Consider the following 25,765-nt stretch of genomic DNA (forward strand, 5'->3'; position numbering starts at 1 on the left):
GTGGTCATAGATCTCGATTTTTGAAGTCTTGTCCCAAATTTGTTTGGAGGTCATTCAATCAATAATAACGTTGAACTTCAATTCATAAAAATAAAAAAAAATCGGCTGCAGGGGCACACTCACCTATTATGCCCCCTCCGCACCTCTTTTGACCTCCCACTTTTTTTGGTGCACCAGCCGCCTATGCTTTTTACAAAAATGGCAACCTAGTGAAGTCGGACTCGTGAGTGAACTAGTCAATTTTTTAAATGAGGCTTCAAAAGCTTTTCCTCAGGCAAATTGACAAGAGCAGCTTCCTTCTATACAGTTACAAAAACGAGACGAATAATGTTGCTTGTTGCAGTTTTAGTAGCAACTTTGAATCTTTATTTCATCAAAAGACACTAGAAATACTTTAGTTTCATCTTTTAAGAACAATTGAGGCAGTGAGGAGCAAAGGGATGTAGGTACCAGAACTAAAAATTTCGAGAGAATTAGTGCAAATGTTACGAGAGCCTCTTCTCTGTTATGGGGCAAGAGATGTACTAGGAGATCTGGTAGGTGCTGCCATACGGCAAGAAAGCCTATCTTGGATCTGAGAAAGGATCTGAGATCCAAGAAAGCCTAATCTAAACTTCAAACGTGTTTTGCCCAAAACTTTAATAAGTTCACTTACATCCCTTTGCTTCTCACTGACACAATGGGGTCGTTACCAAAATTTTAAAAGTATTTTTTTCTGAAAGAGCATGCTTAAAAACATAGGATCTGACCATTTTTTAAATAATTTGCTTAAGTTTAATATTTTTAAAAAATTACTTAAATCGGTGATCTTTCATTGTTTACATTTCTTGCCGATGACATCATAAATGATGAAATGCCATTCAATGTTGCCATTCACAGAACAAAATCTTTAATTCGCATCTTTACTCACGTGTATTGGCAACGATATAATTGATAGCAAGCGTAGAGCGCAATTTTAATTCGCTTCTTGATTATCATAACGTGGAAACACGATAGAAAAATGCGTCAATGAGCATCATTCGTGACGTCATAAAGACCACGCCTTATTTCCAAAATCGGACATTTAATAAAAAATAATTCAAAAATAACTGTTTGGAAAATGAAAGTATTTTCTGGGTCCATATTATTTTTTCTGCTTATTCTATCAATTTCAGTGACAAAAAGTACTACTTTTGATTGAAGGAAACAACCCCATTGTAAACTATTTTTTGTCTGCAGTTTGCATTTAGAAAGCCGTCCTTTGATAGCAAACGATTTTTTTTTTTTTTTTTTTCATATCTATACTCATCTTTTTTTTTTTTGGTATAGTAAATGAATAATTACTTTTCATGTCTTCGGTTATACCGCGGTTTCGGATACATCGCACTTTTCTCTTGTCTCCCGACTAGCACGATATAACGAGGGATTACTGCACCCAGCGCTACGTGTGGTTCACTGTAAAACTAATAAAAGTGTGTAAACAATTAATGCCTTTGAATTACGCAGAAGAAATCACATGTGGGAACTTTATGACAGCGGATATTAAACGGTAATAAACTCTCACAGAGGATAAAAACTTCGATTCCCAAGTGACCATGAACGAACAGTATTAGGTACCACTCTCATAGATCCATATTTATGCCCCTTATGCATGCGAAGGCTTAAGAGGCATACAGTTGAAAAAAAATGTCAGGGTCAACACCACCGTGGGAGAAAGTCTTGGCAGTCTTGCATCACAGTGATGACGTCAGCGCATCACGCATGGAACACCGCGCTGAAACGCGTCTTCCTTTTATTCTTTCGCCCTCATCTATATACTACAAATTGGTCTGCGTGTTTGTTTTAATGTGTGTATTATCCGTATGGCACGCTACACTTTTAGTTTGGAAGTAGTTGATGTATTTTCCGCCTCATGGGAGTGAATACTTTGGTCAGGCAGGAATGCTTGCTCGCTAATCGTAGATGTAATTTGTTTTTCAACTCAAAACCTCCTGCACTTTTGTAGTGAGAATTTACCTTCTGTGGGGAAGGGGGGGCGAAAATAGCCTTTTATGGGTATATAATACCATACTAGGATTGGCAATATGGCCTAGAATCAAGGGTTTGGGGGGTTTGCATCCCCCCCCCCGCAAATGCCCCACAAAGATTCCATAGTAGTTCCTGGATTCTCTCTCCTGGATCATCTCTCTCTCTCTTTCAGTGCCGAATCTACGATTTTTCCTAGCCGGGACAAATCTTGAAATTGTCGCCTTAATCTATCATCCTTCAAGTTTTTTTTATTATTTTTTTTTTCGTTGAGTTTCAGCGAAAAAATAGAAAAATACTCACTGCCCAGAAGTTGCGACCCGGAGCAAGGGTTCTCTCTCTCTCTCTCTCTCTCTGTCTGTCTGTCTGTCTGGTTCAGGAATCATCCTCTTCAATTTATAAAATATTAGATTATCAAAGAGGAAGAATCATATTCAAGCCAATGTCTTTATATCAAAGAGGAAGAATCATATTCAAGCCAATGTCTTTACTTTTGTTCTCCAAACTTATATAACTTCCTTTTCTTCTACAATTCTTTCTTCATTTTTTGTCTGCTTCTTGCAATGGGGCCTGTTGGAATAATAATAACTATACGATAGTTTGTACTTGTGATAGTGTACAGCTCTAGTAAAATATGAGTGGAGCGATTTAAAATAAAGAAAATGGTGCTGCGACAGAAGTACTACCTTTTGCCGACCTAGTGCGATCCATTCTCTCATGCAGTGCCACTGTGGGTGGATGCCATCATGAAGAAAGTTTTGACTCCCAATTTTCAATTTCCTGCGTATTGAAAATCCACTGACTGGAGCCAGGTTCGAACCTGCACTTTTGGGCGTAAGAAACCAAGCGTCCACCACTCTGTCGGCACAGGCATATCAACCGAAGTTCTGAAGGACTACTACTGATCAGAACTCATGTTTAAAATCAGTCTGTGGAGTCGTAGTCAGAGTTGGAAGTCGAAATCTTTAAAATTCCAAGAGTCGGAGTCGGTCATTTTCTCTCCGAGTCCTTAGCTCTGCCAATACTGCGGAGTAAAAGTCGGAATCGGGCTAATTTTGTGGTAAAGGAGTCAGAGTCGAAGGCTCTAAAATTTCAGGAGTCGGGTCGTTTTCCCTTCGACTCCGCAGCCCTGATATTTTGAACTAAAACTGGAGAACTTTCAATACTTTTCAATCTTTACAGTTGCAGTTAAAGTCGAATCTTTTTTTCTCACCATAATTTGCGATGTTCTGTTCCGCTGCTTAAAGGGAAACACGTTGAATACAAGCATAAAAAAAGTAAAAGGTTTGTAAGATATTGCATAAGCTCGCAAATAGCTCTTGTAATCAATTCCGTTTGAGTCGTTCATTCCTCTTATTAGAAAGCGAGGGTATATCATTAACGGGTGATAAAAGTTCCGAGAATCTGGGCGCCAAGACTCCTGGAGATTTGGCGCGAACAATAGGCTCGCGTGTGAATGTGATTACAGTAGCGGCATTCCTTTGTTTCCTACACAGCGTGTGTTTTCTGGTTTTTTAATTATTAATGTGTTTAAATGTCGTTTGCATACGTAGTTGAAAATATCGGTTTCAAACGTTTTGATGTTTTACTAATTTTTTATAGCTGTGGTTCAATTGTCCAGTGCTAGATCTAGGAGGGAGCAAACTAGGGCTATTGTCCCGGGCAGCAACTTTTGGGGGCTGCAAATTCACCCAATTTTTTTCATTGAGACTCGATATAAAAACTTGAAGGAAGGGCGGCAGCTTCAAGTGTTTGACCCGATTCAGAAAAATCATAGATCCGGTATTGCAATAGCATGAATTAACTTAAATAATAGGGCAGAACAAGAGAGGGTAAGGGTAAACCCCCAAGAACCCTTTGTTTTAAATCCAATTACCAATCCTAGTATGATATTGTATCATGGTCGCCATAACGGAGTGGTGCAGTAGTGATGGTGTCGAGACAAAAAACAGTGCCCGAGACGAAAGAAAAATGAGATGAAAACATATTTATGTGCCTATTTCTTCGCATTTCACACCAAAATTGGCCTAACATTAGTTTCTTTTTGAAACTAATACTAACAAATATTTAGTAGAAAAGTAAAGTATATGTTCAAAATTTTTGAAAAGTAGATTCGGATGATATCCTCATATAAATAATAGCCGATGATTGAGAAACCCGCGTGTTTCAACAATGAAACTCGCGTCACGACATGATAATTTGATAATATGTTTTGGTAATTTTTAACATGCAGGGAAAGGCTTTATTGCCACAAGGCTGAACTGGATTCGGTAACTTAACTGTTTTCTGGTAAGGCTCATTTTAGGAGAATGAAGAAACGAAAAAATGGTCAACAACGAACGCTATCTACTAGAGTTTAGGGCTAATCCGATAGAGATAGGTTCAACCAAATTTCAACCATCAAAATATCACCAAACAGGCAATTGCTTCTTTAAAATGTAGAAGCAATTTTCATCCGCCATACCTTGACGAGCGATTTTCTAATCTTTGATAATGATCTATCGCGGCTGTGTAAAATTAAAGATGAACTAGATTGTTTAATGAGAACAGCGATTTTTACTTTTTTTTTTTTTTTTTTTGCTTTATGCTCTATATGCTATTTTAGTTTATGTAGAATACTTGTAACGCTTAGGGAGAATACCTAACTAATCTACAGAGAATGGTCATAATAGCTACAGCAGTAATTATAGTGAGTAGCATATTAAGTCTAAATAAAGTCGGGCAGAGCAAAATATTTAAGATAGCTTATCTTTTGCAATATTAACAAATTGGAAATTTGTTTTGAAAATTACAGTACATTAAGACGGAACAGTGTACTTTATAACGAAGAAAAAAAAAGAATTATAACGCTATCTAATGGGATTTAGGGTTAATCCAATGGGGTTTGGGGTTACAATTTGAACTTTCAAAATATCACCAAATAGGCAATGGCTTCGTTCAAATGTAGAAACAATTTTATTTTCACCCGTCAACCATGATGGGCGATTTTCTAGTTTGCTAGATTTCTCGTTGTCAATTGAGAAGTCTAAAGCTGATGTCCAAAAGTGTGTCCTGCACGTGACTGGTGAACTTGATTTAAGAGATGAGAAGTTTTAAAAATTGGAAATTCATTTTTCGCTTAACAAATCACACTAGTAAAGTATTTTCACTAGGTCAGCAAATTTGTCTCACCACGTGACGGTGGAATTACCCTAGTACAGTTTTGTAAACCAAAAAACGCTGAGATTTTTTTTTTTAGTGGATTTAGGTTATTGGACCTTGGGCGCCCTGACAAAAACTTCGATTGAGGTATTTTTCAAAGACCTTTCCAACCATTTCAAGTTCGAAAACATTCAACCATCCAGTCGCGTAAAATGCGTTTTTAAATAATATCTCCGTTAATTAGCGTTTGATTTCGAAAGACATTTTTATGGCTCTAAAACTCGGCAATAGCTGCTGAACAAAAAAAAATGAAGAAAATCGGTTCATAAACAGAGGAGAAAATGGTACCGAACGAAAACGCCCTGCCTATTAATATATAAAGACGATGATGATAGTGATGGGGAAAAATTGGTTTTAGAGGACATTTTCTGAGCCTATTTGCTTAAATAAAATGCATTATACACAAACCTTATTTACAGGATACCCAAAACTATTCAAAAATAGATGCTTTTAAAATATTTTCTCAAAACGCACCATTTTCTTGGAACTTAAACTAAAAAAATTAAGGATTAAAAACGTGTCGAAAATATCAGATTTCAAAAGTCATACATATAAATTAACTTCCTGACTTTCGCGAGTAAAAAAAGGCAAGAAAAAAAACTCCAAAGAAGCTTAAAATTATATGAGAACCATATAATGAAAAGGGAGTCTGGGGGAAAAAACGCATAAGAATAAATCCAGTACTGAGAACTAGTTTCGAGATTAAGACAGCAAAATATCATCAAAGGCTCCGACTTTTTTTTCTTCTTTACTTTATACCTCCATAAGCGGCGTTTTATCGCTTTCCAGCTATTTAATTACTAATAGACTAATTGAAGACTTTTCTTGCAGAAAAATGTGTTAACCTTGAGAGTCTTCTTTCACAGGTTAATTTGTTACGACAAAAGCCTATTTTTTATTGTTCTTTTTCAGTGTTTTATATTGTTGAACTTTTTTTTATGTGCGCAAAGAAACATAAGTATCGTGCAACACAAGCTAACTGATTAAAATCTATTAATTAGCTTCGAAGACTGATGATCAAAGTTCAATAACGTGAAGATGAACTTGAAGTAATTGAAATATCAAATTCAAATGAACCGAGCTCAGTTTATTACTTTTGCATTTGGTGTTATATTGCCTTTTCTTTCTTTCCGCCAGAATTATAAGATTCATTTGCCTTCGTCTGTAATCTGAGCTTTTTAAAGCCACACTGAGATTTTGACAATACATTAAATCAAGTTTTAGTTTCAGAATTTTGCAAAAACTTAAATCCATTTCAGAAAAAAGCTTTTTGTTTCGATTTAATCATTTATTCATTCCACTGTTGATTTGTTAATTTTGTTCCTACTTATTTTACTTTACGTTGTAAATAGAAAACGAACTTAGTCAAATTGAAATAACAATTTTGAAAACTAATTCTGTAAATAAGTTATTCAATAAAATGCATGAATTAAAAATAAATGTTAAAATGACCTGCTTAAACAGAACCTCAAAAGCTAGCTACACTATAGAAATTGCCGGTTTTAGATCAACTGCATGCCCGGTTAAGTGCGAGTCCTCAGAAAATCTAAAACTGCATGAATTAAAAATAGTTATGTAAACATGAAAACATGCTGCGAAAAATGCAGGTTGCATAATGCATATTACGGCACCTTTTAGGGTGAAAAGTTGTATCACCAGTGCCATATCCTAAAAGAGTGCGTCCTTAAAGTTAGTTCTTATTGCTTGTATCATAGTAATAACGATAATTATTATCATTAGTATTTGTATTATTATTGTTACTGTTTTCCCTTTAAATTTCGCAACGTATTAAAATCAACGAGAACAACGAGTGACAAAGATTTTGAAAATGTTCAAAATTGAAATATTCGAAAGCCATGCCTCTAAATTTTGAAATTAAGTTAAAAAAACTTAATTACCACGGAAAAAACTAATGCGGCGTATGGCCCATTCGTGCTGTAGCTTGGTTTGTAAGGCTGAGAAGAATATGAGACTAGGAGGAAATTAGCCATCTCGTTTCTTTTAAAAGGGCAATTGAACTTTTTTTTTTTTTGCATTATACATTTTATTTTGAAGAAAAATTCCTTTTTTTTTTTTTACAAACAACATAAAAGCATTCGTTACATCCAAGGAATTGTCGTGCTTGTTCTCAAAGAACTTTTCTATATCTACTGATGCAAGAATATGACTAAAAAAAAACATTCCGGCTTTTCATTCCAGGCATTTTTTTTTTCAATAAAAACGTTTTTTAATTATTTTATTCAACATTTTTAAACGTAGGCCGAATTTATTTCCATTTGTTGATGATTATACAGTGGAGTAAGAGGTTTTCCACCTGCTTGAGCTTCTTTGACACAATTTTTAATTTATTGACAGAATTTTATTCCCTCATTGTTATCTTTCTAATCAAAAATTTTTCTCATTGTAGAAATTGAAAAAAAAAATCATTTATATTTTTTTTTCTACCATCTTTACTTTTTTACATAAACATAACATCACAAGTTATAAAATTAAAATCGTATTCACGTTTCGCTGACCCGAATTTCAGCAGAATTGCACATATACTGCCCTCTATCGACGAAACTTGGCTTTAAGGACAATTATTCCTCTCTTAAATTTTCGGAGGATTCAAAAAACAGAGTAGCGAAACGCTCTGATTTGTGCAAACAATTTCGTACAACTTCGAAATAATTGTTACATTTTTTTAGGTCATTCTCTCAAAAACAGTTCCTTTCATGTCCTCATTATAATTCACGAATGTTTTGTGAGTTTTACATGTTCTTAGGGGATTAAATACTTTTCAGAATAGCGTAATAAAAGCAAAATTTCCATATTTTGTTTTAATGTATTTCATGTAAATCTAATGTAACAAAACTTTATTCTCTCGCACTTAGTAAAAAAAGGGAAGAAATTATCTCTAAGAGGTTGTTTATAAAATGATGTCCCGTGAAATTCTGATAGTTTGAGATAAGGGGGAGGGAGGAAAGGTAATGTGTGACATTTTGTAACAGAGGGGGGAGGGAGTCAAATTTAATGCAAAAAAGGTTGACACTATTTATGGACATCCTCTGAGCAAATAAACAATAATTCAACATTTTGGAGTTTTAAAAAATTTTAAAACTCCAAAAAATTTTAAAATATTGAACAATGCAATACAAAAAGTTCGTTTCAAGTTTGGTTTAGCTTAAAAATAATTTCACACCATTATTTTTAAGTGTGTCCTCACTGAGTTGCATCATTCTCTCACATTTTTCTAAAAACGGTAAATAAAATAAGGTAGCGCATGAAAACAGGATAATCATTACTCCCTTGTTTAAGAATATTTCAACGTGATTTGAACTTGTAATGAATTATACTTTATTTTAAAAAATCAAATTAAAAAAAAATTCTTTACCTCACTAATGTATACAATGGAGGAATGATTCTGAAGCCATTAGTTAGTCAAAAGATTCTTTTTACTTCCTTTTACAAAAAAAAGGAAGTATTGTATTCGCGAAAAAAATTTCACTCAAAAATCGACCTTAGTTTCCATTTTTCTCACCCCCGAATGAATGTTGAGTTTTTTTTTTCGACCCGACCACACGTGGATATATGCCTAGAAACTTACAGACGCCCGAAATATCCATTTTGCACGTCCGAATGTACGTATGTATGTGCGTATGTGTGTATGTATCTCGCATAACTCAAAAACGGTATGTCCTAGAACGTTGAAATTTGGTACGTAGACTCCTAGTGGAGCCTAGTTGTGCACCTTCCCTTTTGGTTGCATTTGAATGTTCCTAAGGGGGTCTTTTGCCCCTTTTTGGAGTGAAATCATTGTTAATTTCGATGTAAACTCAAGTGGTGTTATAATTTATCGAACACTTATGGCGATATATCGCCAGTCTTTTATCGCCAAGTTTTGTCGCCAACTGGGCGACAAATTTGGCGATTTTTTTTTTAATTTTAACTTTGGTTTCAATTTGGCCACTGTTGGTGATATTTAGGGAGTAAACTATTGAATCATATTAAAACTGCCAATAATGAGAAAATGACATTAAATTGGAGTAAAAGGAAGTCATGTGATTCACACATCAGCTCGTTTAATTTTAATTATACCATGAACACAGGAACTAGTTTACTTTTCTAAGGTCATCAAATCACAGGGAGAAAGAACGGTAAACAGCGACCTTTTCCTTTTCGAATTCGTCTACTACATAAATTAAGCTTTCTGTAACAATCAACAACTTTTTGTACTGATAAACTACAGTGTACCACGAAGAAAAAAAAACAAGATCAGGCAATTTGGACATGTTCAGTAAATACATGAAATACATCGCCAGCTCAGTCATTTCCAGCCGAGGACTGCAGTTTCGTGCTTATTAGCACTCATCAGCCCAGCATAGGAAAGTGACTAAGCTGGAGATGGAAAACCTCTTAAGGAAGCCAAGAGTGTCAAACAAACTGGACATGACTCTTTTGCCATAACTGTTACTACACTTTTGCTTATTAATGAAAAATATCTTATTGATAACGCTTAATCGTCAGTACGGCTTTCTTAAACGACAAAATCACGATCTAGCGAATATTCTACCCTACATAGAAAAATGTGGAGTTCGGCCTTATTGGTCTACTTGGCCTTATCTGACGCACCCACCTTATTCAATTTTTTTATTATCGATAAACATCATTACCCATTAATAAATAAAAATCATGTGAAAAGTTGGGAAAGCTTTACGTAGGAAAATTTTCTAGACGTTCCGTTTCAAACGTTTTTCCTACAGGAGCTGAATGGGAGCAAACAAAAGAAACTGTTATGAGCCACACCTGCGAGCAACTAACAAAAACCCGTGCCCTGAATCAATGCGCTGTTGACTCTTCTCGGAAGACATTTTCATTGCTCGAAAAATCGAAAATAATTTAATAACGGGAGCGATAAAATCTGACACTAACTCTATTTCTTCGGGTACTAAACGAAATGATTGTTTGGATTCGCATCTCCGCCGGGATATTTTGTTGCCGGGCTTTTGTTGAAACAGTAGCGCTGAGGAAATGGAGTGCTTTCTTTAAAAACACTCTTTTAATTGAAAGGCCGCAACGGATGAAGAACCAACAATGGAACTTGCGCTTTCGTCCATCGCGGAAATGTGTTACACAAAGTTACAGTTTAGGAAGTATATACGGTGAAAAACGCTTTTAAAAACACATATAAACTGATGACTTGAATCAAGGAAGGCATTAGAAACCTATTATTTGGAAAATTTCTAATGCCCAAAATCCACAATCAGTGCAAGTTCCGTCTTGAAATTATTTTGCTAACTTTATTAAATGGTATAATATGTGCTTTGGTAAACTTGGGATGTTTAAATTTGGTGCTTTTTAAAATTTTATTAACTTGCGCTTTCGTCCATCGTGGAAATGTGTTACACAAAGTTACAGTTTAGGAAGTATACGGTGAAAAACGATTTTAAAAACAATTATGAACTGATGACTTGAATCAAGGAAAACATCAAAAACCTGTATTATTTGGAAAATTTCTAATGCCCAAAATCCACAATCAGTGCAAGTTCCGTCTTGAAATTATTTTGCTAACTTTATTAAATGGTCTAACTTTCTTCTTCAACTTTGATTCTTATAATTAACAAAATTGAATGTAAGAGAAAATGAAGTAAAACATGCTCTATTTTCTAATAGTAGAAAATGCGTTAAGAGTTTATTGAAAGGATTTTTTTTTTTTTTTTTTTGCTAAGTTTAGTTGCATAATATGTGCTCTAGAAAACTTGGGTTGTTTTAATTTGGTGCTTTTCAAATTTACTAAGGAGAACTTACCTACTGCATTCGAAAGGAAAATGTGAAGAATCATAATTGGAGGAATTAATTGTGATCGTTTTTAGAAAAGAAAAGCAAATCTGGAATTTTTTTAACTATTTCATGAACCAGAGTTTTTCTACAAAAAAGCCACCATTTTTTCCGCAAGTGAAAACTCATAGATTTCGTTAAAAAGTAATGATGTTAAAAGGTAATAAACAAAATATTTTATTTACGAACTCACATACACAAGGTGATTTCTCAAGCAAAAAAAATTTGTTCATTATTCTTTTAAATTATCAGATTTCATTAAAAAGTAATGATTTTAAAAGGTAAAACAACATATTTTGTTTACGAACCCACATACACAATGGTGATTTCTCAAGCAAAAAAAAATGTGTTCATTATGCTTTTAAGTTATCAGTTTTTAATGAAATACAGGAGCTGTCACGTGCGGTTCAAAATGGCCATTTTTCCATCGAATGACCCATTATTAAATTCATGGCATTACAGAGAAATAAATGAGTTGGACATCTAACAATATTGAATGATTCGATCGAACCACTGAGAGAGAAATGACCTTCTTGGCTTAGCCATCTGGTATCCGAAAAAGAGGGAAAGATCTTAGGTGGATTGCTTTCTTGAACAAATACCTAAAAATTATCAAGGTGACCAATTCAATGTCCTCAGCAATGAACAGGACGTCATGGAATGTTAGTCTGATGATAGTCAGGGGCCATCCGGGACTGTAGCGCCAGTGAAGATGAAAGACTTTTTTTTTTTTCAATTTGAAATCTCTTTATGTGGCATATTTACCCTCAGCCAAATAATTAGCTTTTTTCACCACTAAATTTACGATGCCATACTGTTTTCACAGCTAAAATTCGGATGAGTTCACGATCTCAATGAGCAGCATTAAGAAAAATTAATTATCTCCTAATCATCAAGTCCATTAATTGCCCAAATCTCCCGCCACGGAAACGACAGAGGTGAAAGCACTCCTTGGCAAGGTGTAATCACGATACTTCAGAACTAAGCGTGCTGGTGCCTAAAAGAATCTTTCCGTGTCGCACGCACCAGTATATTGTGGGTCTGTTAGAAAGAGAAAACTACCGCGAACAAGCCCTCCCCCCATCGAAAAGATTCTCGACTTTCTCGCGTGCCGTATGCGTCAGGAAACGTACACCTTTTGTCTTCCCATGGCAGATATGACGTTCTAAAGAATGGCTGTTCGTTGCCTGGGTTTTGCTGGAGAATGCTATTAGCATAAGAGGATGCTAATTTTATACAAGGGTATGAATTATAATAATGCAGGCATATAAATAGTTTGCTCACCTTAGTGCTAGAAGCATTTGAAAAAGTTGGGGGACATGTCAAAGAGTATGGCGTTTTGTTTCCCACCGGGAACACGTTTAGAAGTTTTTTTTTTTCATTCTGGTCAGTGAACAATTTTCCATGATGATGATAATTACTATAGCTTAACCATTTGAAATATAGTTCAATATCAAAGGGCAACGCCGACTGCAAATGCATTAATATGCTGATAATGTTAAAGTTTGTAATTAATGATTTTATTTTGATGTCAAATTGAGATTAATTTTTCTATATTATGAAGCAGACTGACTAACAAATGAACATTTATGCATAATTTCATTTTCAAAAATGCTGGAGCATATTCAAGCACTCTCGGGGTTAGCTGTCCTGTTTGGAAGCATTGTGACCATTTTAATTGAGAAATAGTGGCAAATTTGCAATTGAGGCAGCGGTATGTAAGTGGACATTTTCAAGTTTTGAGTAAAACGCGTTTAAAGTTCCGGTCCTAGCCAGGCTTTCAATGAATTTTTCTTCTAAACCATGCTGTTTAGCAGCACCTACCAGAGCTACTAGTACTATCTCTTGCACCAAAACAGAGGAAGTTATCTCCTCCCCCTTCCATCTGTACTTTTTATCTTCAAGTTTTTAATTTCGGCACTTACATCCCGTTGCTTCTCACTGCCTCAACTCATAATTTAAAGAACAGTCCTGAACATAATATTATGTTTCGTATCGATTCACAAGCAGTACTAACAAACTTAAGGTGTAATGAAAATGCTCATGTCCAGGCTTGTAGAAGGAAACTGATTAAACTTAAGAAAACTAGGGAAAGTGTTGCCCTCCAATGTATGTATTCCAAGTCATGTGACATTTTCGGAAATGAGCAACTTGCTAAGGCTGGATTCTTTTGACTCAACCTGATTCTCTTCTGCCTCTGCGCAACATTAAACAAATTGTTTATATCAAACTAAAATTTAATAGAATATCTTTTTATAGTGATTCAACTGTGGGGAAAAAGTGGAATATTCTACTCAGTAAAAGTAATAAAATCCTCATCTCTTTGTCTCGGTCTGTTGGAGTGGTTTGTTTTCGTCTAATAATTTTCACTGGAGATGACTATTTGAAAAAACACTTGTATAGAATTGGAGTGAAGGATTCGCCTTGCTGTTCTATGTGTCCCCACGGTGAGGTGGACGGTGATAATCTCAGGAATTGCTCCATTATTTTTAAAGTTTTTAAATGACAGCTCTAAGGACGCTGAGGTCTGCTCATGGTACTGGTAGGTCTACCCTACCCTATATTTGTTTTCGTTCACATACTGCTAGAATATGCTTATTCAAATTTTTCAGAGTATGTTTGATCAATAACATTGGACAAGTTTGAAATAGATGTTTCCGTTCTGAATGTCCAGTACGGAAATACAGTGAAACCTGTGTATAACGATACTGTCTATAACGATAACCTGTCTATAACAATACTTTTTTTGGTCCCAGCAAAATGTCAGCATGAATAATCAAACTGTCTATAACGATAACCTGTCTATTGCGATATTTTTTTAGGTCCTAACAGTATCGTTGTAGACAGGTTTTACTGTATATTCAAAAATAAACGTTTACTTCCTCTTCAGCAATATGTAAATAATTACAATAAGTCAATATCATCATAATCAGTCATGTTATAAAGTTGTTCCTCCACTATCCAATATGTAAGTTGTAAAATATCATGTTGGGAAAAAGAAAAAGAAAAAAAAACTTTTTTGTTTATGATTAAAGCTTGAGCTTTTGAAAACGATTTCCGTTTTAATTTGTGTTTTATTATTCTCTATTAGTAAAAATCTCTGAATAAGTTTCAATGCCATTGAAAAAAGAAAGCAATTAAATAAGTAAATGAATAAATAAACTAATCTACGTATAAACCAATTTGCCTTTTCATATGCACAAATGATTCGGCAGCAAGCATATGAGATCTAATATTTTCTAAATTAGAAAGTAGAATTCTGGAAACGTAGTTTATAGTATATAACTATACAGAGAGAATTCAAATTTTCAATTGTTTGTGGGAAATGTGATATTAATTTAGATCCCGGTTAATAAACTGTTTTTTAAATATAAATCATTTTCATGAAGCATATATTTGAAACATTACAAATTCGCGATGGCATCACGGAAAGTTTTCATTTCGAAATCAAACCCGATGGCGTGACGTAACTAACACTGATTTACCCCCGTTCTCTTCGTCTCCCCGTTTTGATTGCACCGATTGCGGTTTGCGATAACCGGGCGATAAGTGTTAAAAATGACAGTTTGATATCCGCGAAGTTGAACTAATAATGATGAATCGATAATTAAAAGGGAGAGAAAAAAACAAGAAAAAGAAGTCTGGCGAAGCCGCATTTCCACTCTTTGTCGGTTCTTCCAATTGAAGATAGGCAGTCGAGATAATCACTCCTTCTTGGTGCTATGGGTGAATATCTTACTTTTATCTCATTTCAAATCAATAAAGAAAAAAAATACTGTGCGGTTCATTTTTCGTATGGTGTTTGCAACTGTGATGGTACCATTATACTTTTATTAAATGAATGTTTAGTTCGGAAGGGGATGAGGAAACAAGTGATATCCATCCATCATTATCTATCAAAAGTGGCTGGATTATGCTTCAAAGGTTTTGCCTAATTGGAGTTCATTCATGATTGTTCGTCTATCGTTTTCTTGACAACTCGTACATTGTCATAACCCCCTTGTTCTGCTGAAGGATTATATTTGTCTGAAAGACATTTGATACGCCACTGCTGTAATATAACAGATGAGGGAGAATCTATTAATTGTAGTATACGCACTGTTTCCTGTATTCCCTAACACGTTTTCGGTTCTGGTAAAAATGAAGCTTTAAGATTACTTCTTCTTTTTCTTCTTCTTCATTTTTAATATGGTGCGGAGTTAGAGAACAATTTCCAAAAACTCCGTATTTTGTTTGCTTCAATACTGTCTGTTTTCTATAGATCTCGTCCAAAAACATTGTATATTGTACGTTCTTGCGAGTTTTACATTGTACAACCCGTACATTGTCATAATCCCCTTATTACATTTGAAGGACATTTGATACGACACATCTTTAATATAACAGACGAAGAAGAATCTATTAATTGTAGTATACGCACTGTTTCCTGGTATTCCTTAAGACGTTTTCGGTTCTGGTGAAAATGAAGCTTTAAGATTACTTCTTCTTTTTCCTCTTCATTTTTTTCATATGGTGCGGAGTTAGAGAACAATTTCCAAAAACTCCATACTTTGTTTGCTTCAATACTGTCTGTTTTCTATAGATCTCGTCCAAAAACATTGTATATTGTACGTTCTTGTGAGTTTTACATTGTACAACCCGTACATTGTTCATAATCCCCTTATTAGGTTTGAAGGACATTTGATACGACACATCTTTAATATAACAGACGAAGAAGAATCTATTAATTGTAGTATACGCGCCGTTTCCTTTATTTCTTAGGACATTTACACGGTTGTGGAGAAAGTGAAGCTTTAAGATAACTTCTCCCTCTCCTTCTTCTTTTTTAACTCATTTTTTCTTCCTTTTCTTTTTCTCTTCTTTTTTAAAATGGTATGGAGTTACAGAACAATATCTAGACTCCACTCATTGCATGTTTCAATATCGCTTGTTTCTTTTCTTTTTAAGATGGTATGGAGTTACGGAACAATATCCAAAGATCCCCTTTTTGTGCGTTTTAATATGTCTGTTTTCTCTTTCTTTCTTTTCTTCTTCTTTTTTAAGATGGTACGTAGTTACAGAACAATATTCAAAGACTCCACATTTTGCATGTTTCAATGTTCGTCCAAGTTCGTCCAGTGTCGTTTAAGAACACTGTACGTTCTTGTGGGTTATGACATTGTGCGACTCATTGTCATAACCTCTCAACTCATTGTCATTTGTTATGTTTGTTTGAAAGACATTTGATACGGCACCGCTGTAATGCAGCCGACGAGGGAAAAGCTAATGATTTTAGTACGTGCTGTTTTAATCATTCCTTGAGAAATTCACACGGTTCTGGTAAAATGAAGGTATAAGCTGATTTTTTCTTCTTCTTTTTTCGTTCGTTTTTTTTTCTTTTTCTTTTTTTTTTTAAATTGTACTAAATTGCAGACTAAGACTACAGGTTTTGTGTATTTCAAGATTTTCGGTTTTCTTTCAATCTCGTCCAAGAAAATTACACAGTCTTGTGGATTTTGCATTGTACAACTCGTACATTATCACAACCCCTTCTTCTGCTGAAGAATTATTATTACTGTCCAAAAGATATTTGATATAATATAACAGATTAGAGAAAATCTGTTATTTGTAGTTCGTGCTGTTTTCATTATTTCTAGGGAAGTTCATACGGTTTTGGTGAAAATAAAGTTTATAAGATGAATACTTCCTCCTATCTCTTCTATATTTATAATGGAATAGAGTTATACATATTAATATTCAAAGATTACAAACTTTGTGTGCTTTAATATTATCAATTTTCTTTAGATTTCGTTAATTTTTAGCATATCTGCAGTAATCTGCGAACTTATTTATTTAGTTGAATATGTTTTCCCGCATGTCTTGTTTTTACTTTTTACATATCATTTCAGCTGAATATGTTTTACCCCATAATTACATAATGTGCATAATCCTTGTATTTGACATCATATTATAAGCAAAATTTCATGCTAAACTTCCAGCGAATACTTATAAAGTAATAATTCAAAATGTTGTTGGAAATAGAGTAGTGCCTCTATTTTTCGAACACACGCTTTTATAAAGAACACAAACACTTTACAAACGTTTTAATGTTCCTAATTCATATATATATTGTATATACACGATCCTCTAGCAATTGTGACATCATTTTTCGCAAACACCTGAGTCAATATTTGGTTAGAAATTCTGTGGTACATTATGGCACGAAGTCAAGAAAATTGAGAAAAGTTGCAGCTGCGATGGAAAGCGGGATTCGTCCGAGGAAATGAAATCGAAATGTCTGATTTGTTTTCCTTCCCGTTTCTTCCTATTTTTATGTGGAAAGTTCTGATTGAGTTGTTAACGTTGTCGCTATACAGTATTTACAGCGCTCGGGGCTGGGTGGAAATTGATTTTGAGAGAAACTGGTTCAGTCAGGCTGGTTAGGTTCGACAGAGATGGGTTACGGTTATAGCTAGCCACTTTTATTGCACGTTAAAAATTGTAACGCTTGTCTATGAAGTATAACATGTGTGTTCTGTATTAAATTATTATCGGCTTTAATTTCATGATAAATAAGTAAAAATATAAATTATGAAAACAATTGACGTGCAGTGCAGTGTTGCCAGATTGGGGGAAATTTCCCCATTTTGGGGAAATCTAGTGCTCTCTGGGGAAATGGTTGCAAATTTGTGCTTTTTCTAACGTTGTTCGTCTTACATTAGCGTTGGTTTAGCTTTGCTCAACTTTATGGAATTCGCATTTCGCATTATGTGGAATATTATGCTATGGAATTCCCATTAATAGTTCTGCGTGAGTACGTGAAACATACAAAAATAAGTGTGATGAAGAATGTTCTTAGATAAATACATACAAAAATCATAGTTTAAAGGTACATACAGAAGCAGACTAGTGGCACCCGCACGGCTTTGCCCGTAGTAGAAAATTAAAAGGTATTTTGGTTCCCCTATGTATTTACAAATAATGCATGATGAATTTCTCGCCAATTGGTCTGCCCACAACACGGTTCCGCATTATGATAACTTGGTAATTTCGTCGTCCATCTTATGAAAATTTTGCTCGGGAAAATGTTCGTAAAATTGAATAGAAAAAGAACAAAATCGAATTTTCGAAAAATCGCTTAAAGGTGCACACCCCCGTGCTACAAACTAATTATTTGCCAAATTTCATGAAAATCGGTCGAACGGTCTAGGTGCTATACGCGTCACAGAGATCCTGACAGAGAGAGAGAGAGAGATCCGGACAGAAAGACTTTCAACTTTATTATTAGTAAAAATATAAAAAAAGATAAAGAAGACAAAAAAAAAAGCGAAAATGGGAAGAAAAAAAAGTTGGGAATTTTATAAGAAAATTTGGCTATTTGGGGAAAAAAAATTTTTCAAGAGACAAAAATATCAGAAGAAGTCGACTCATTTTATGAAAATATTAGTGGAAAAATAATTTTTGAATTTGGGGAATTTTGATAGAAAACATCCCTTTTTGGGGAAAAGTTGGAAGGGAATTGGGGAACTCTGGATTTGATCATCTGGCAACACTGGTGCAGTGAAAGTGTTTAGAATCAAAATCAGCTCAAATTGTAGATTTTTGAAAGTGAAAGTTATATTCAAAGCTGAAGAACTTCGAAACTGCACTAAATACAATAATTATAAAAGATAATTATTGTATAATACGCTTAGAAATTTTGATAATCTGTCATTGAATTCGATTAGTCAAGAAACTTATTCGTACGTTTTAAAATGTCCACCATAGAAAAATGACCCTCATACGCTCTACAATCGTTTGTAATCTTGTAAACGTTTCTGAATATAATGGCAGCTGTAGTTCATGAAATTTTAAGAACATTTATTTCGGAATCCGTTTTCTGTAAATTTTAAAAACGTTTCTGAGTATTTTGAAATCTGCTTTCTGTAATTTTCAAAAACTCTTATAGGTATTGTAGAATCCGTTTTCTGTAATTTTCTAAAACGTTTCTGAGCTGAGTATTTCGGAATCTGCTCTCTGTAAGTTCCAAAAGCTTTTCTGAGTATTTCTGAAACCTCTTTCTGTACTTTTTTTTTAAATCGAGTGTAATGTGCATCTGCGGTTCATTTTTTTTTTTTAAATTTGTTGAGCATTTAAGAATTTTCTCTGAAATTTTCTAACGCGTTTTCAAATATTTCGGAATCCTTTTTTCAGTAACTTTTTTTAAAAATGCAAATATTAACTATAATGGTGCGTACTATGACAGTTTTAATTTATTTTTTCATTGCTGAGATGAGTATATTTCATTCCAAAAAGTAAACAAAATATAAATCAATAAAATACTTTTATAGTGGTGTAAAAATGTAAAATTATTTGTTTTAAAAAGTCCCCCAGTTTCTTTTGTTATAAGTCTATTTTTATAATCCTCTACTTTTACCAATAACAAAAGAAACTAGAAGATTTTTTTTTAATGTATTTTTGTATTTTTACACCAAAAACGTATTTATTTATTTATTTTTTGTTTACTTCTTGGAATGAAATATTACCCATCTTAGCAGTGAAAATATAAATTAAAATTCTATAGTACGCAACATTATAGTTTAGATTTGTATTTCTTCAAAAAAAAAGTCACAAAAAAAAAATTGAAATATTCGAAAAACGTTTTCGAAAATTTCAGAGAGGATTTTGAAATACTCAGAAAGCTTTTAGAAAATTTCATGAACCGCAGCTGCACAATATACTCAGAAACGTTGCTGGAAATTACAGAAAGAGGATTCCGAAATACTCAGAAACGTTTCTGGATATGAGAGAAAGAGGATTTCGAAATACTCAGAAACGTTTCTGGATATTACAGTAGGAGGATTCCGAAACACTCAGAAACGTTTCTGGATGTGAGAGAAAGATGATTCCGAAATACTCAGAATGGTTTCTGGATATTACAGTAAGAGGATTCCGAAACACTCAGAAACGTTTTTGAACGTTGTTTCAGGAACTGCAGCTGCCCGATATACTCAGAAACGTCTCCGGTTTGTCTTACAGTAAGGCATAAAACTGACAAAACCTCCCTAAAATATTTCAGTCACCAGCAATTAATAAATTATACTTATAAAAATCGTATAAAAGTAATCGTTAACCTGTTTCTAAGATATCCCGTCGCTTAGAAAAACGCATTCAAGCGTGGAATAGAAGTGTCGAATACGTTCATGTGAAACTTTTCTGCATACATGGACGACAAAATAAATACCTTTTCTTGGAGAAAAGTTGAACCAGGATTTTTAACACTGCAATTGCTTCTGTTATTCGTACAACACTGTAAAAGAACTGGCTATTTACTAAAATATCTCTAGGAAACTGGACTTCCATAAAGGTTTCTAGTAATGATACAGCGCCTTCTTAAGTAGCGTTACGTAAGAAACGAGCTGATATGTGCATCACATGACTTCCTTTTACGGTCAGTTTAATGACAGAAGCGCCTTGGATTAAGCAAAGAAACACTTTAAATATTTTTACCCCAAGTTTGTTGCAAGCCGGAGCAGAAAAAACGTTTATACACATTAATTTTTCCAATACTGGACATTTTAATGTGATTCAATGGTCAACTCTCTAAATATTGCCAATAATGGCCAAAATGAAACCAGATCTGAAAAAAAGAAAAAATGTCACTAAATTTGTCGCCAAGCTGGCGACCAAAAGGTTGGCGATATATCGCCAAGTGTTTGCCAAATTATAACACACTGGAGTTTTCATTGAAATTAACAATAATTTCCCCCTAAAAAAGTGTAAAGGATCCCCTTTGGAACATTCGAATGAAACCAAAAAGGGAGGTGCACAACTAGACCCCACTAGGAGTCTACGTACCAAATTTCAACTTTCTAGGATATACCGCTCTTCAGTTATGCGACATACATACTCACATACGTACATACATACATACTTACATACGTACATACGGACGTCACGAGAAAAATCTTTGTAATTACCTCGGGGATGGTCAAAATGGATATTTCGAGTGTCTACACGTTCTTAAGCACTTATCCACGTGTGGTCCAGTTTAAAAAAAAACTCAACATTCATTCGGGGGCGAGCAAAATGGAAATTAAGACCGATTTTTGAGTGATGTTTTTTTTCGCGAATACAATACTTTCTTTTTTGTAAAAGGAAGTAAAAAGCTGTACAGTTACCAGAAAACTTTATGGAAGTTCAGTTTACTAGAGATTTTCTAGTGGTACTGCAGTACTTTTTTTAATGTTATTGTAAAAAATAAAACCCTGCCCGTTTTCTAAAGAATCCAGGAAACTAGACTTCCGTAAAGGTTTCTAGTAACAGTACAGCTCCTTCTAAGTAGCGTTACTTATGAAGAAACTGCATCGTTACAACGTTACTTTAAAAAAAAGCTGTATTGATACTATACTGTAAAAAAAACTGCAGTAGTCAGTACTACTGGAAAACTTCTGGGAAACTGGGATTCCATACACTTTTCTAGTAACGATACAGTTTCTTTTTAAATGAAATAAAAACTGCTCGTTTGCTAAAAAGTTGCTAAGAAATTGGACTTCTATAAGGTTTTTAATTAAAATACAGTTTCTTCTTAAGTAGCGTTACTTAAAAAGAAGCTGTATCGTTTCTTAAAAAAAACCTTTGTTGAAGCCCAATTTTTTTAGGATTTTCTAGTAAACGGGTAGGGTTTTTTTTTTTTTTTTTTTTTTTTTTTTTTTTTTTTGAGCAATTACGATTGTTTATTGTTCTCATTTGACATTTTTGACATCCTATGATTTTATTTTCCCCCCACCTTCCTCCGCAGCATCACTGTCGACCGGGCGCCTCACAATGCTGCTCCTCTAGCGAAAACCGTCTCCAGGTTGCGTCACTTACTTGCCTACTAGTACACATACACCTACACACACAAACACATACACACATACGCATACATACATTTACACATACACTCAAGCACAATCACCCAACTACCCACACACACAAACACACATACACAAACCCTCCACACAAAAACATACCCCCCCCCCCCTCCACACAAACACACACGCCTACATATGCACACACATTCGTGATTGCGAAAAACATAATTTGAATTCCAGATGTCAAAGCTCAAATTATTTTATTTATTTATTTATTTATTTTTTACAGTGCAGGTTTTTTTTAATTTATTTATTTATTTTTAAGTGTTGTGATAGAATTATGTGCTAGAAGTTGCATACAAAATTTCTTTCTCTTTGCATAAAATTTCTTTCTGGTAATCTCAAAAGTAGCATATTTTCTCTCTTCTGCAGGAGAATGTTTCCGACCGTGAGGGTGTCGTTTTCTTGTGCGGACCCGCACGTCAAATACGCCGTGCTGATGGACATTGTTCCTGTGGACAACAAAAGGTACCGGTACGCGTACCACCGGTCCTCTTGGTTAGTCGCTGGCAAAGCGGATCCACCGTCTCCTTCCAGGCTCTATCTGCACCCGGATTCTCCGTTTACAGGAGACCAGCTCAAGAAGCAGGTTGTCTCTTTCGAAAAAGTCAAGCTGACCAACAACGAGATGGACAAACAAGGACACGTAAGTTTTGCATTTCTTAAAGGGACTGTGTTAAAGAAACGCAAAATACGGGAAACACACATAAAGTAAAAGTCAAATAGAAAAAACTAAAGGTAGTAAAGATGACGCTTTTAAAAAGTACAATATCCATGTTTTGCAAAAAGAACTATACGAGGGTCGATCCAAAAGTAAGGTTCCCATCAATTTCACAAAACAGCACTGTCTCTTCTCATTGAAATTTACGTCGTTGGAAAGAAACGAGCTGATGTGTGCATCACATGACTTCCTTTTACTTTAATTTAATGTCATTTTCTCATTATTGGCAGTTTTAATATGATTCAATAGTTTACTCTCTAAATATCCCCAACAGTGACCAAATTGAAACCAGATTTAAAAAAGAAAACAAAAAAAAAAAATCACCAAATTTGTCTCCAATTTGGCGACAAAACTTGGCGATCAAAAGACTGGCGATATATCGCCAAGTGTCCGCCAAATTATAACACCACTTGAGTTTACATCGAAATTAACAATGATTTCCCCCCAAAAAGGGGCAAAAGACCCTCTTTAGAGCATCCGAATGCAACCAAAAAGAAGGTGCACAACTAGACCCCACTAGGAGTCTACGTACCAAATTTCAACTTTCTAGGACATTCCGTTCTTGAGTTATGCGACATACATACACACATACGCACATACATACGTACATACAGACGTCACGAGAAAACTCGTTGTAATTAACTCGGGGATCGTCAAAATGGATATTTCGGGTGTCTGTACATTCCTAGGCACATATCCACGTGTGGTCGGGTTGAAAAAATAACTCAACATTCATTTGGGGGTGAGCAAAATGGAAATTAACGCCGATTTTTGGGTGAAAATGTTTTCGCGAATACAATACTTCCTTTTTTGTAAAAGGAAGTAAAAGGGGGTGAAACGCTTGCTCAATGGGTTGGCGGTGGAATTCTGTGACATTCGATACGGAAGTTAGCGCACCGTCGACAATAATGAACACGAAAAGATGGCGATTACTATGTATAAATATAGAGAAACGTTTTTTCTTTCCAACAGTGTAAATTTCAGTGAGAATCGACAGTGCTGTACTTTTGTAAAATTGATGGGAACCTTACTTTTGGATTAACCCTCGTACAAGCTATTTCAGAAAATTTTAACACATTTAGTTGCAAATCCGGACGTTTAGGTTGAAAATAGTCCGTTATCGTGGATTTTTTTACTCATTGAGTTGAAAGTAAATGCAGCATTGTCCAAGCTTGAAATACTTTGTAAGTTTTTTCCTGGACTGTATGAGAAAGAAAATAGTCTTTCACTAGTTGTAAGCTCTTTAATGCACTATTGAAAGAAGGGACGAGCTGTGCTTCTGTTTCTTCTTATTCATCTCCACTGGCGGACGAAAAGTCCATAAGATCGGGCAGTAGCATTTCTGTTATCATAGATTAGCTTTCAACAAAGTGGATTAGCTTTAAAAGAGAAAAGATATTACTTATTTTAGAACTATTTTATTCATTTTTATTTTCTTCCCAGGGAAAATGCGAAAATTCATAAATAACAAACTTTTCATCCGGAGGAAATCAACATTATTAGTGTACGGAAAAACTGGCGCCTGATGGAAAAAACGTGAAATACGGGGGAAATGTAGCTTCGAGGGACGTAAAATAGGGTTTCGCTGTACTTAACTACAAATTACTTTTGTGATTTTTTTTACTTTTATTACTTTTCTTACGAATGGCTGAATGTTGAATGAATTAGAATGGCTGATTTTTAAAGTAATATTTTCGAACTCGCAGGAAAACATAGCGATATTTGCTCGTTATGACCAAGTGCAAGTAAAAACCGCATTTGTGAAATATATATATATATATATATATATATATATATATATATATATATATATATATATATAAACACGTGCATGCTTACTTTGTTTGTTTTTCATTTCCGCACACTACCAAAGAAGGTGGTTAATTTGCCTTGAAATATCTTGGTCTCTTTTTCTCTGTTATTACTTTTCGAGAAATACGTATGGTCAGGAAATTATCGTCATTTTGCATACCTGGATTCGGGAAAAAAGTTTGAAATTTTTCTTCACATCAAAAGCCATTGGTTATTCTGATGTTGTTCACGAAACTCAAAATGCATGTTGTGAAACTCTAGGAAACTGCAAAATCAGATGAAGATGTACGGCATAAAAAATGTATTTAATAAAACAAAGGAAACAAAATATTAAATGAAGTACAGTCAGACCTCCATACATCGAAGTAGCAAATTTCCGGGGAAAAATTCGATGTTTTGAAATTTCGATACATAGAAATGATCTTATTTTATCAAAAGTCTCCTGAAACATTAAAATTAAAGCTAATTTTCGTGCATGAAACCCAATTTCTAATTTATACGAGCATTGGATTAACCGAAAGTTAATAACTGAAAAATTAACAGAAATTACATTTTTTGTGCCTTCATACATCTTCATTCTTCAACAGTTCAACTTGATTCGCAACATGAGGGGATTTTCGTTTTGACAATGTAATCGAGAGAAAAGTAAAAAATCAATCTACTTGATTTTTACTAAAGCTAAAAAGACTAGGAATGATAATCAACAGAGAAAAAGGATAACTTGAAACGGATTTTACAGTGTTACTGGTTACGACTAAGATTTGAAATAAACTTGAGGGAATTTAAGAACTCCACAACGGAATAACGGCCTATCTACACACCCCCTCAAACCCAGATTGCTTATGAGTTTCTTAGTAACCTTTAGTAAACATAATTTTCTCCTCTAACCTTCATTTTTCATGAGACAAACAGTCTAAAGTGGAAAAAAAAATCTACGAATGTCTCAAAAAAATTTCGATACATAGATTTTTTTCGATATATAGAAACAATTTTTCTATGTAATGAATATGGAAATATGCTGGGATGTCAATATATAGAAAATTTTGATATGTGGAAGTTCGATATATGGAGGTTCGACTACATAAAATAACTAAATTAAGTTTAAGATGAGACAAAACATCATGCACAACTTTTACATTTTCACATTTTCAGTCAGCCTCAGGGGTAAAAATTGAATTATTTATAAGAACCTTTTCCTGGTATCAAAAGCTAAAGGTCACATATAAACTAAAAAACCGATTGGTAATTAATCACATCTCGATAAAAATTTCTTTAACATATGGTTACATGCTTGGCGTTCGCATTAAACGCTAATAATAAAACATAACAAAAACAT

The 25,765-nt window shown here is 34.4% G+C and overlaps 1 protein-coding gene across 1 annotated transcript in view; it reads left to right on the forward strand.

Moving 5' to 3' along the window:
- The window catches only part of LOC129225774 (T-box transcription factor TBX20-like), a 148,062-nt gene that overhangs the window by 95,785 nt on the left and 26,512 nt on the right, over nt 1-25,765 (forward strand). The window contains exon 3 of the mRNA XM_054860281.1: nt 22,269-22,542. Within this exon, the coding sequence (XP_054716256.1) occupies nt 22,269-22,542 (274 nt within the window). The remainder of the gene's footprint in view (nt 1-22,268; nt 22,543-25,765) is intronic.

Source organism: Uloborus diversus, chromosome 7 (assembly GCF_026930045.1).
Source record: "Uloborus diversus isolate 005 chromosome 7, Udiv.v.3.1, whole genome shotgun sequence".
Taxonomy (NCBI): Eukaryota; Metazoa; Arthropoda; class Arachnida; order Araneae; family Uloboridae; genus Uloborus; species Uloborus diversus.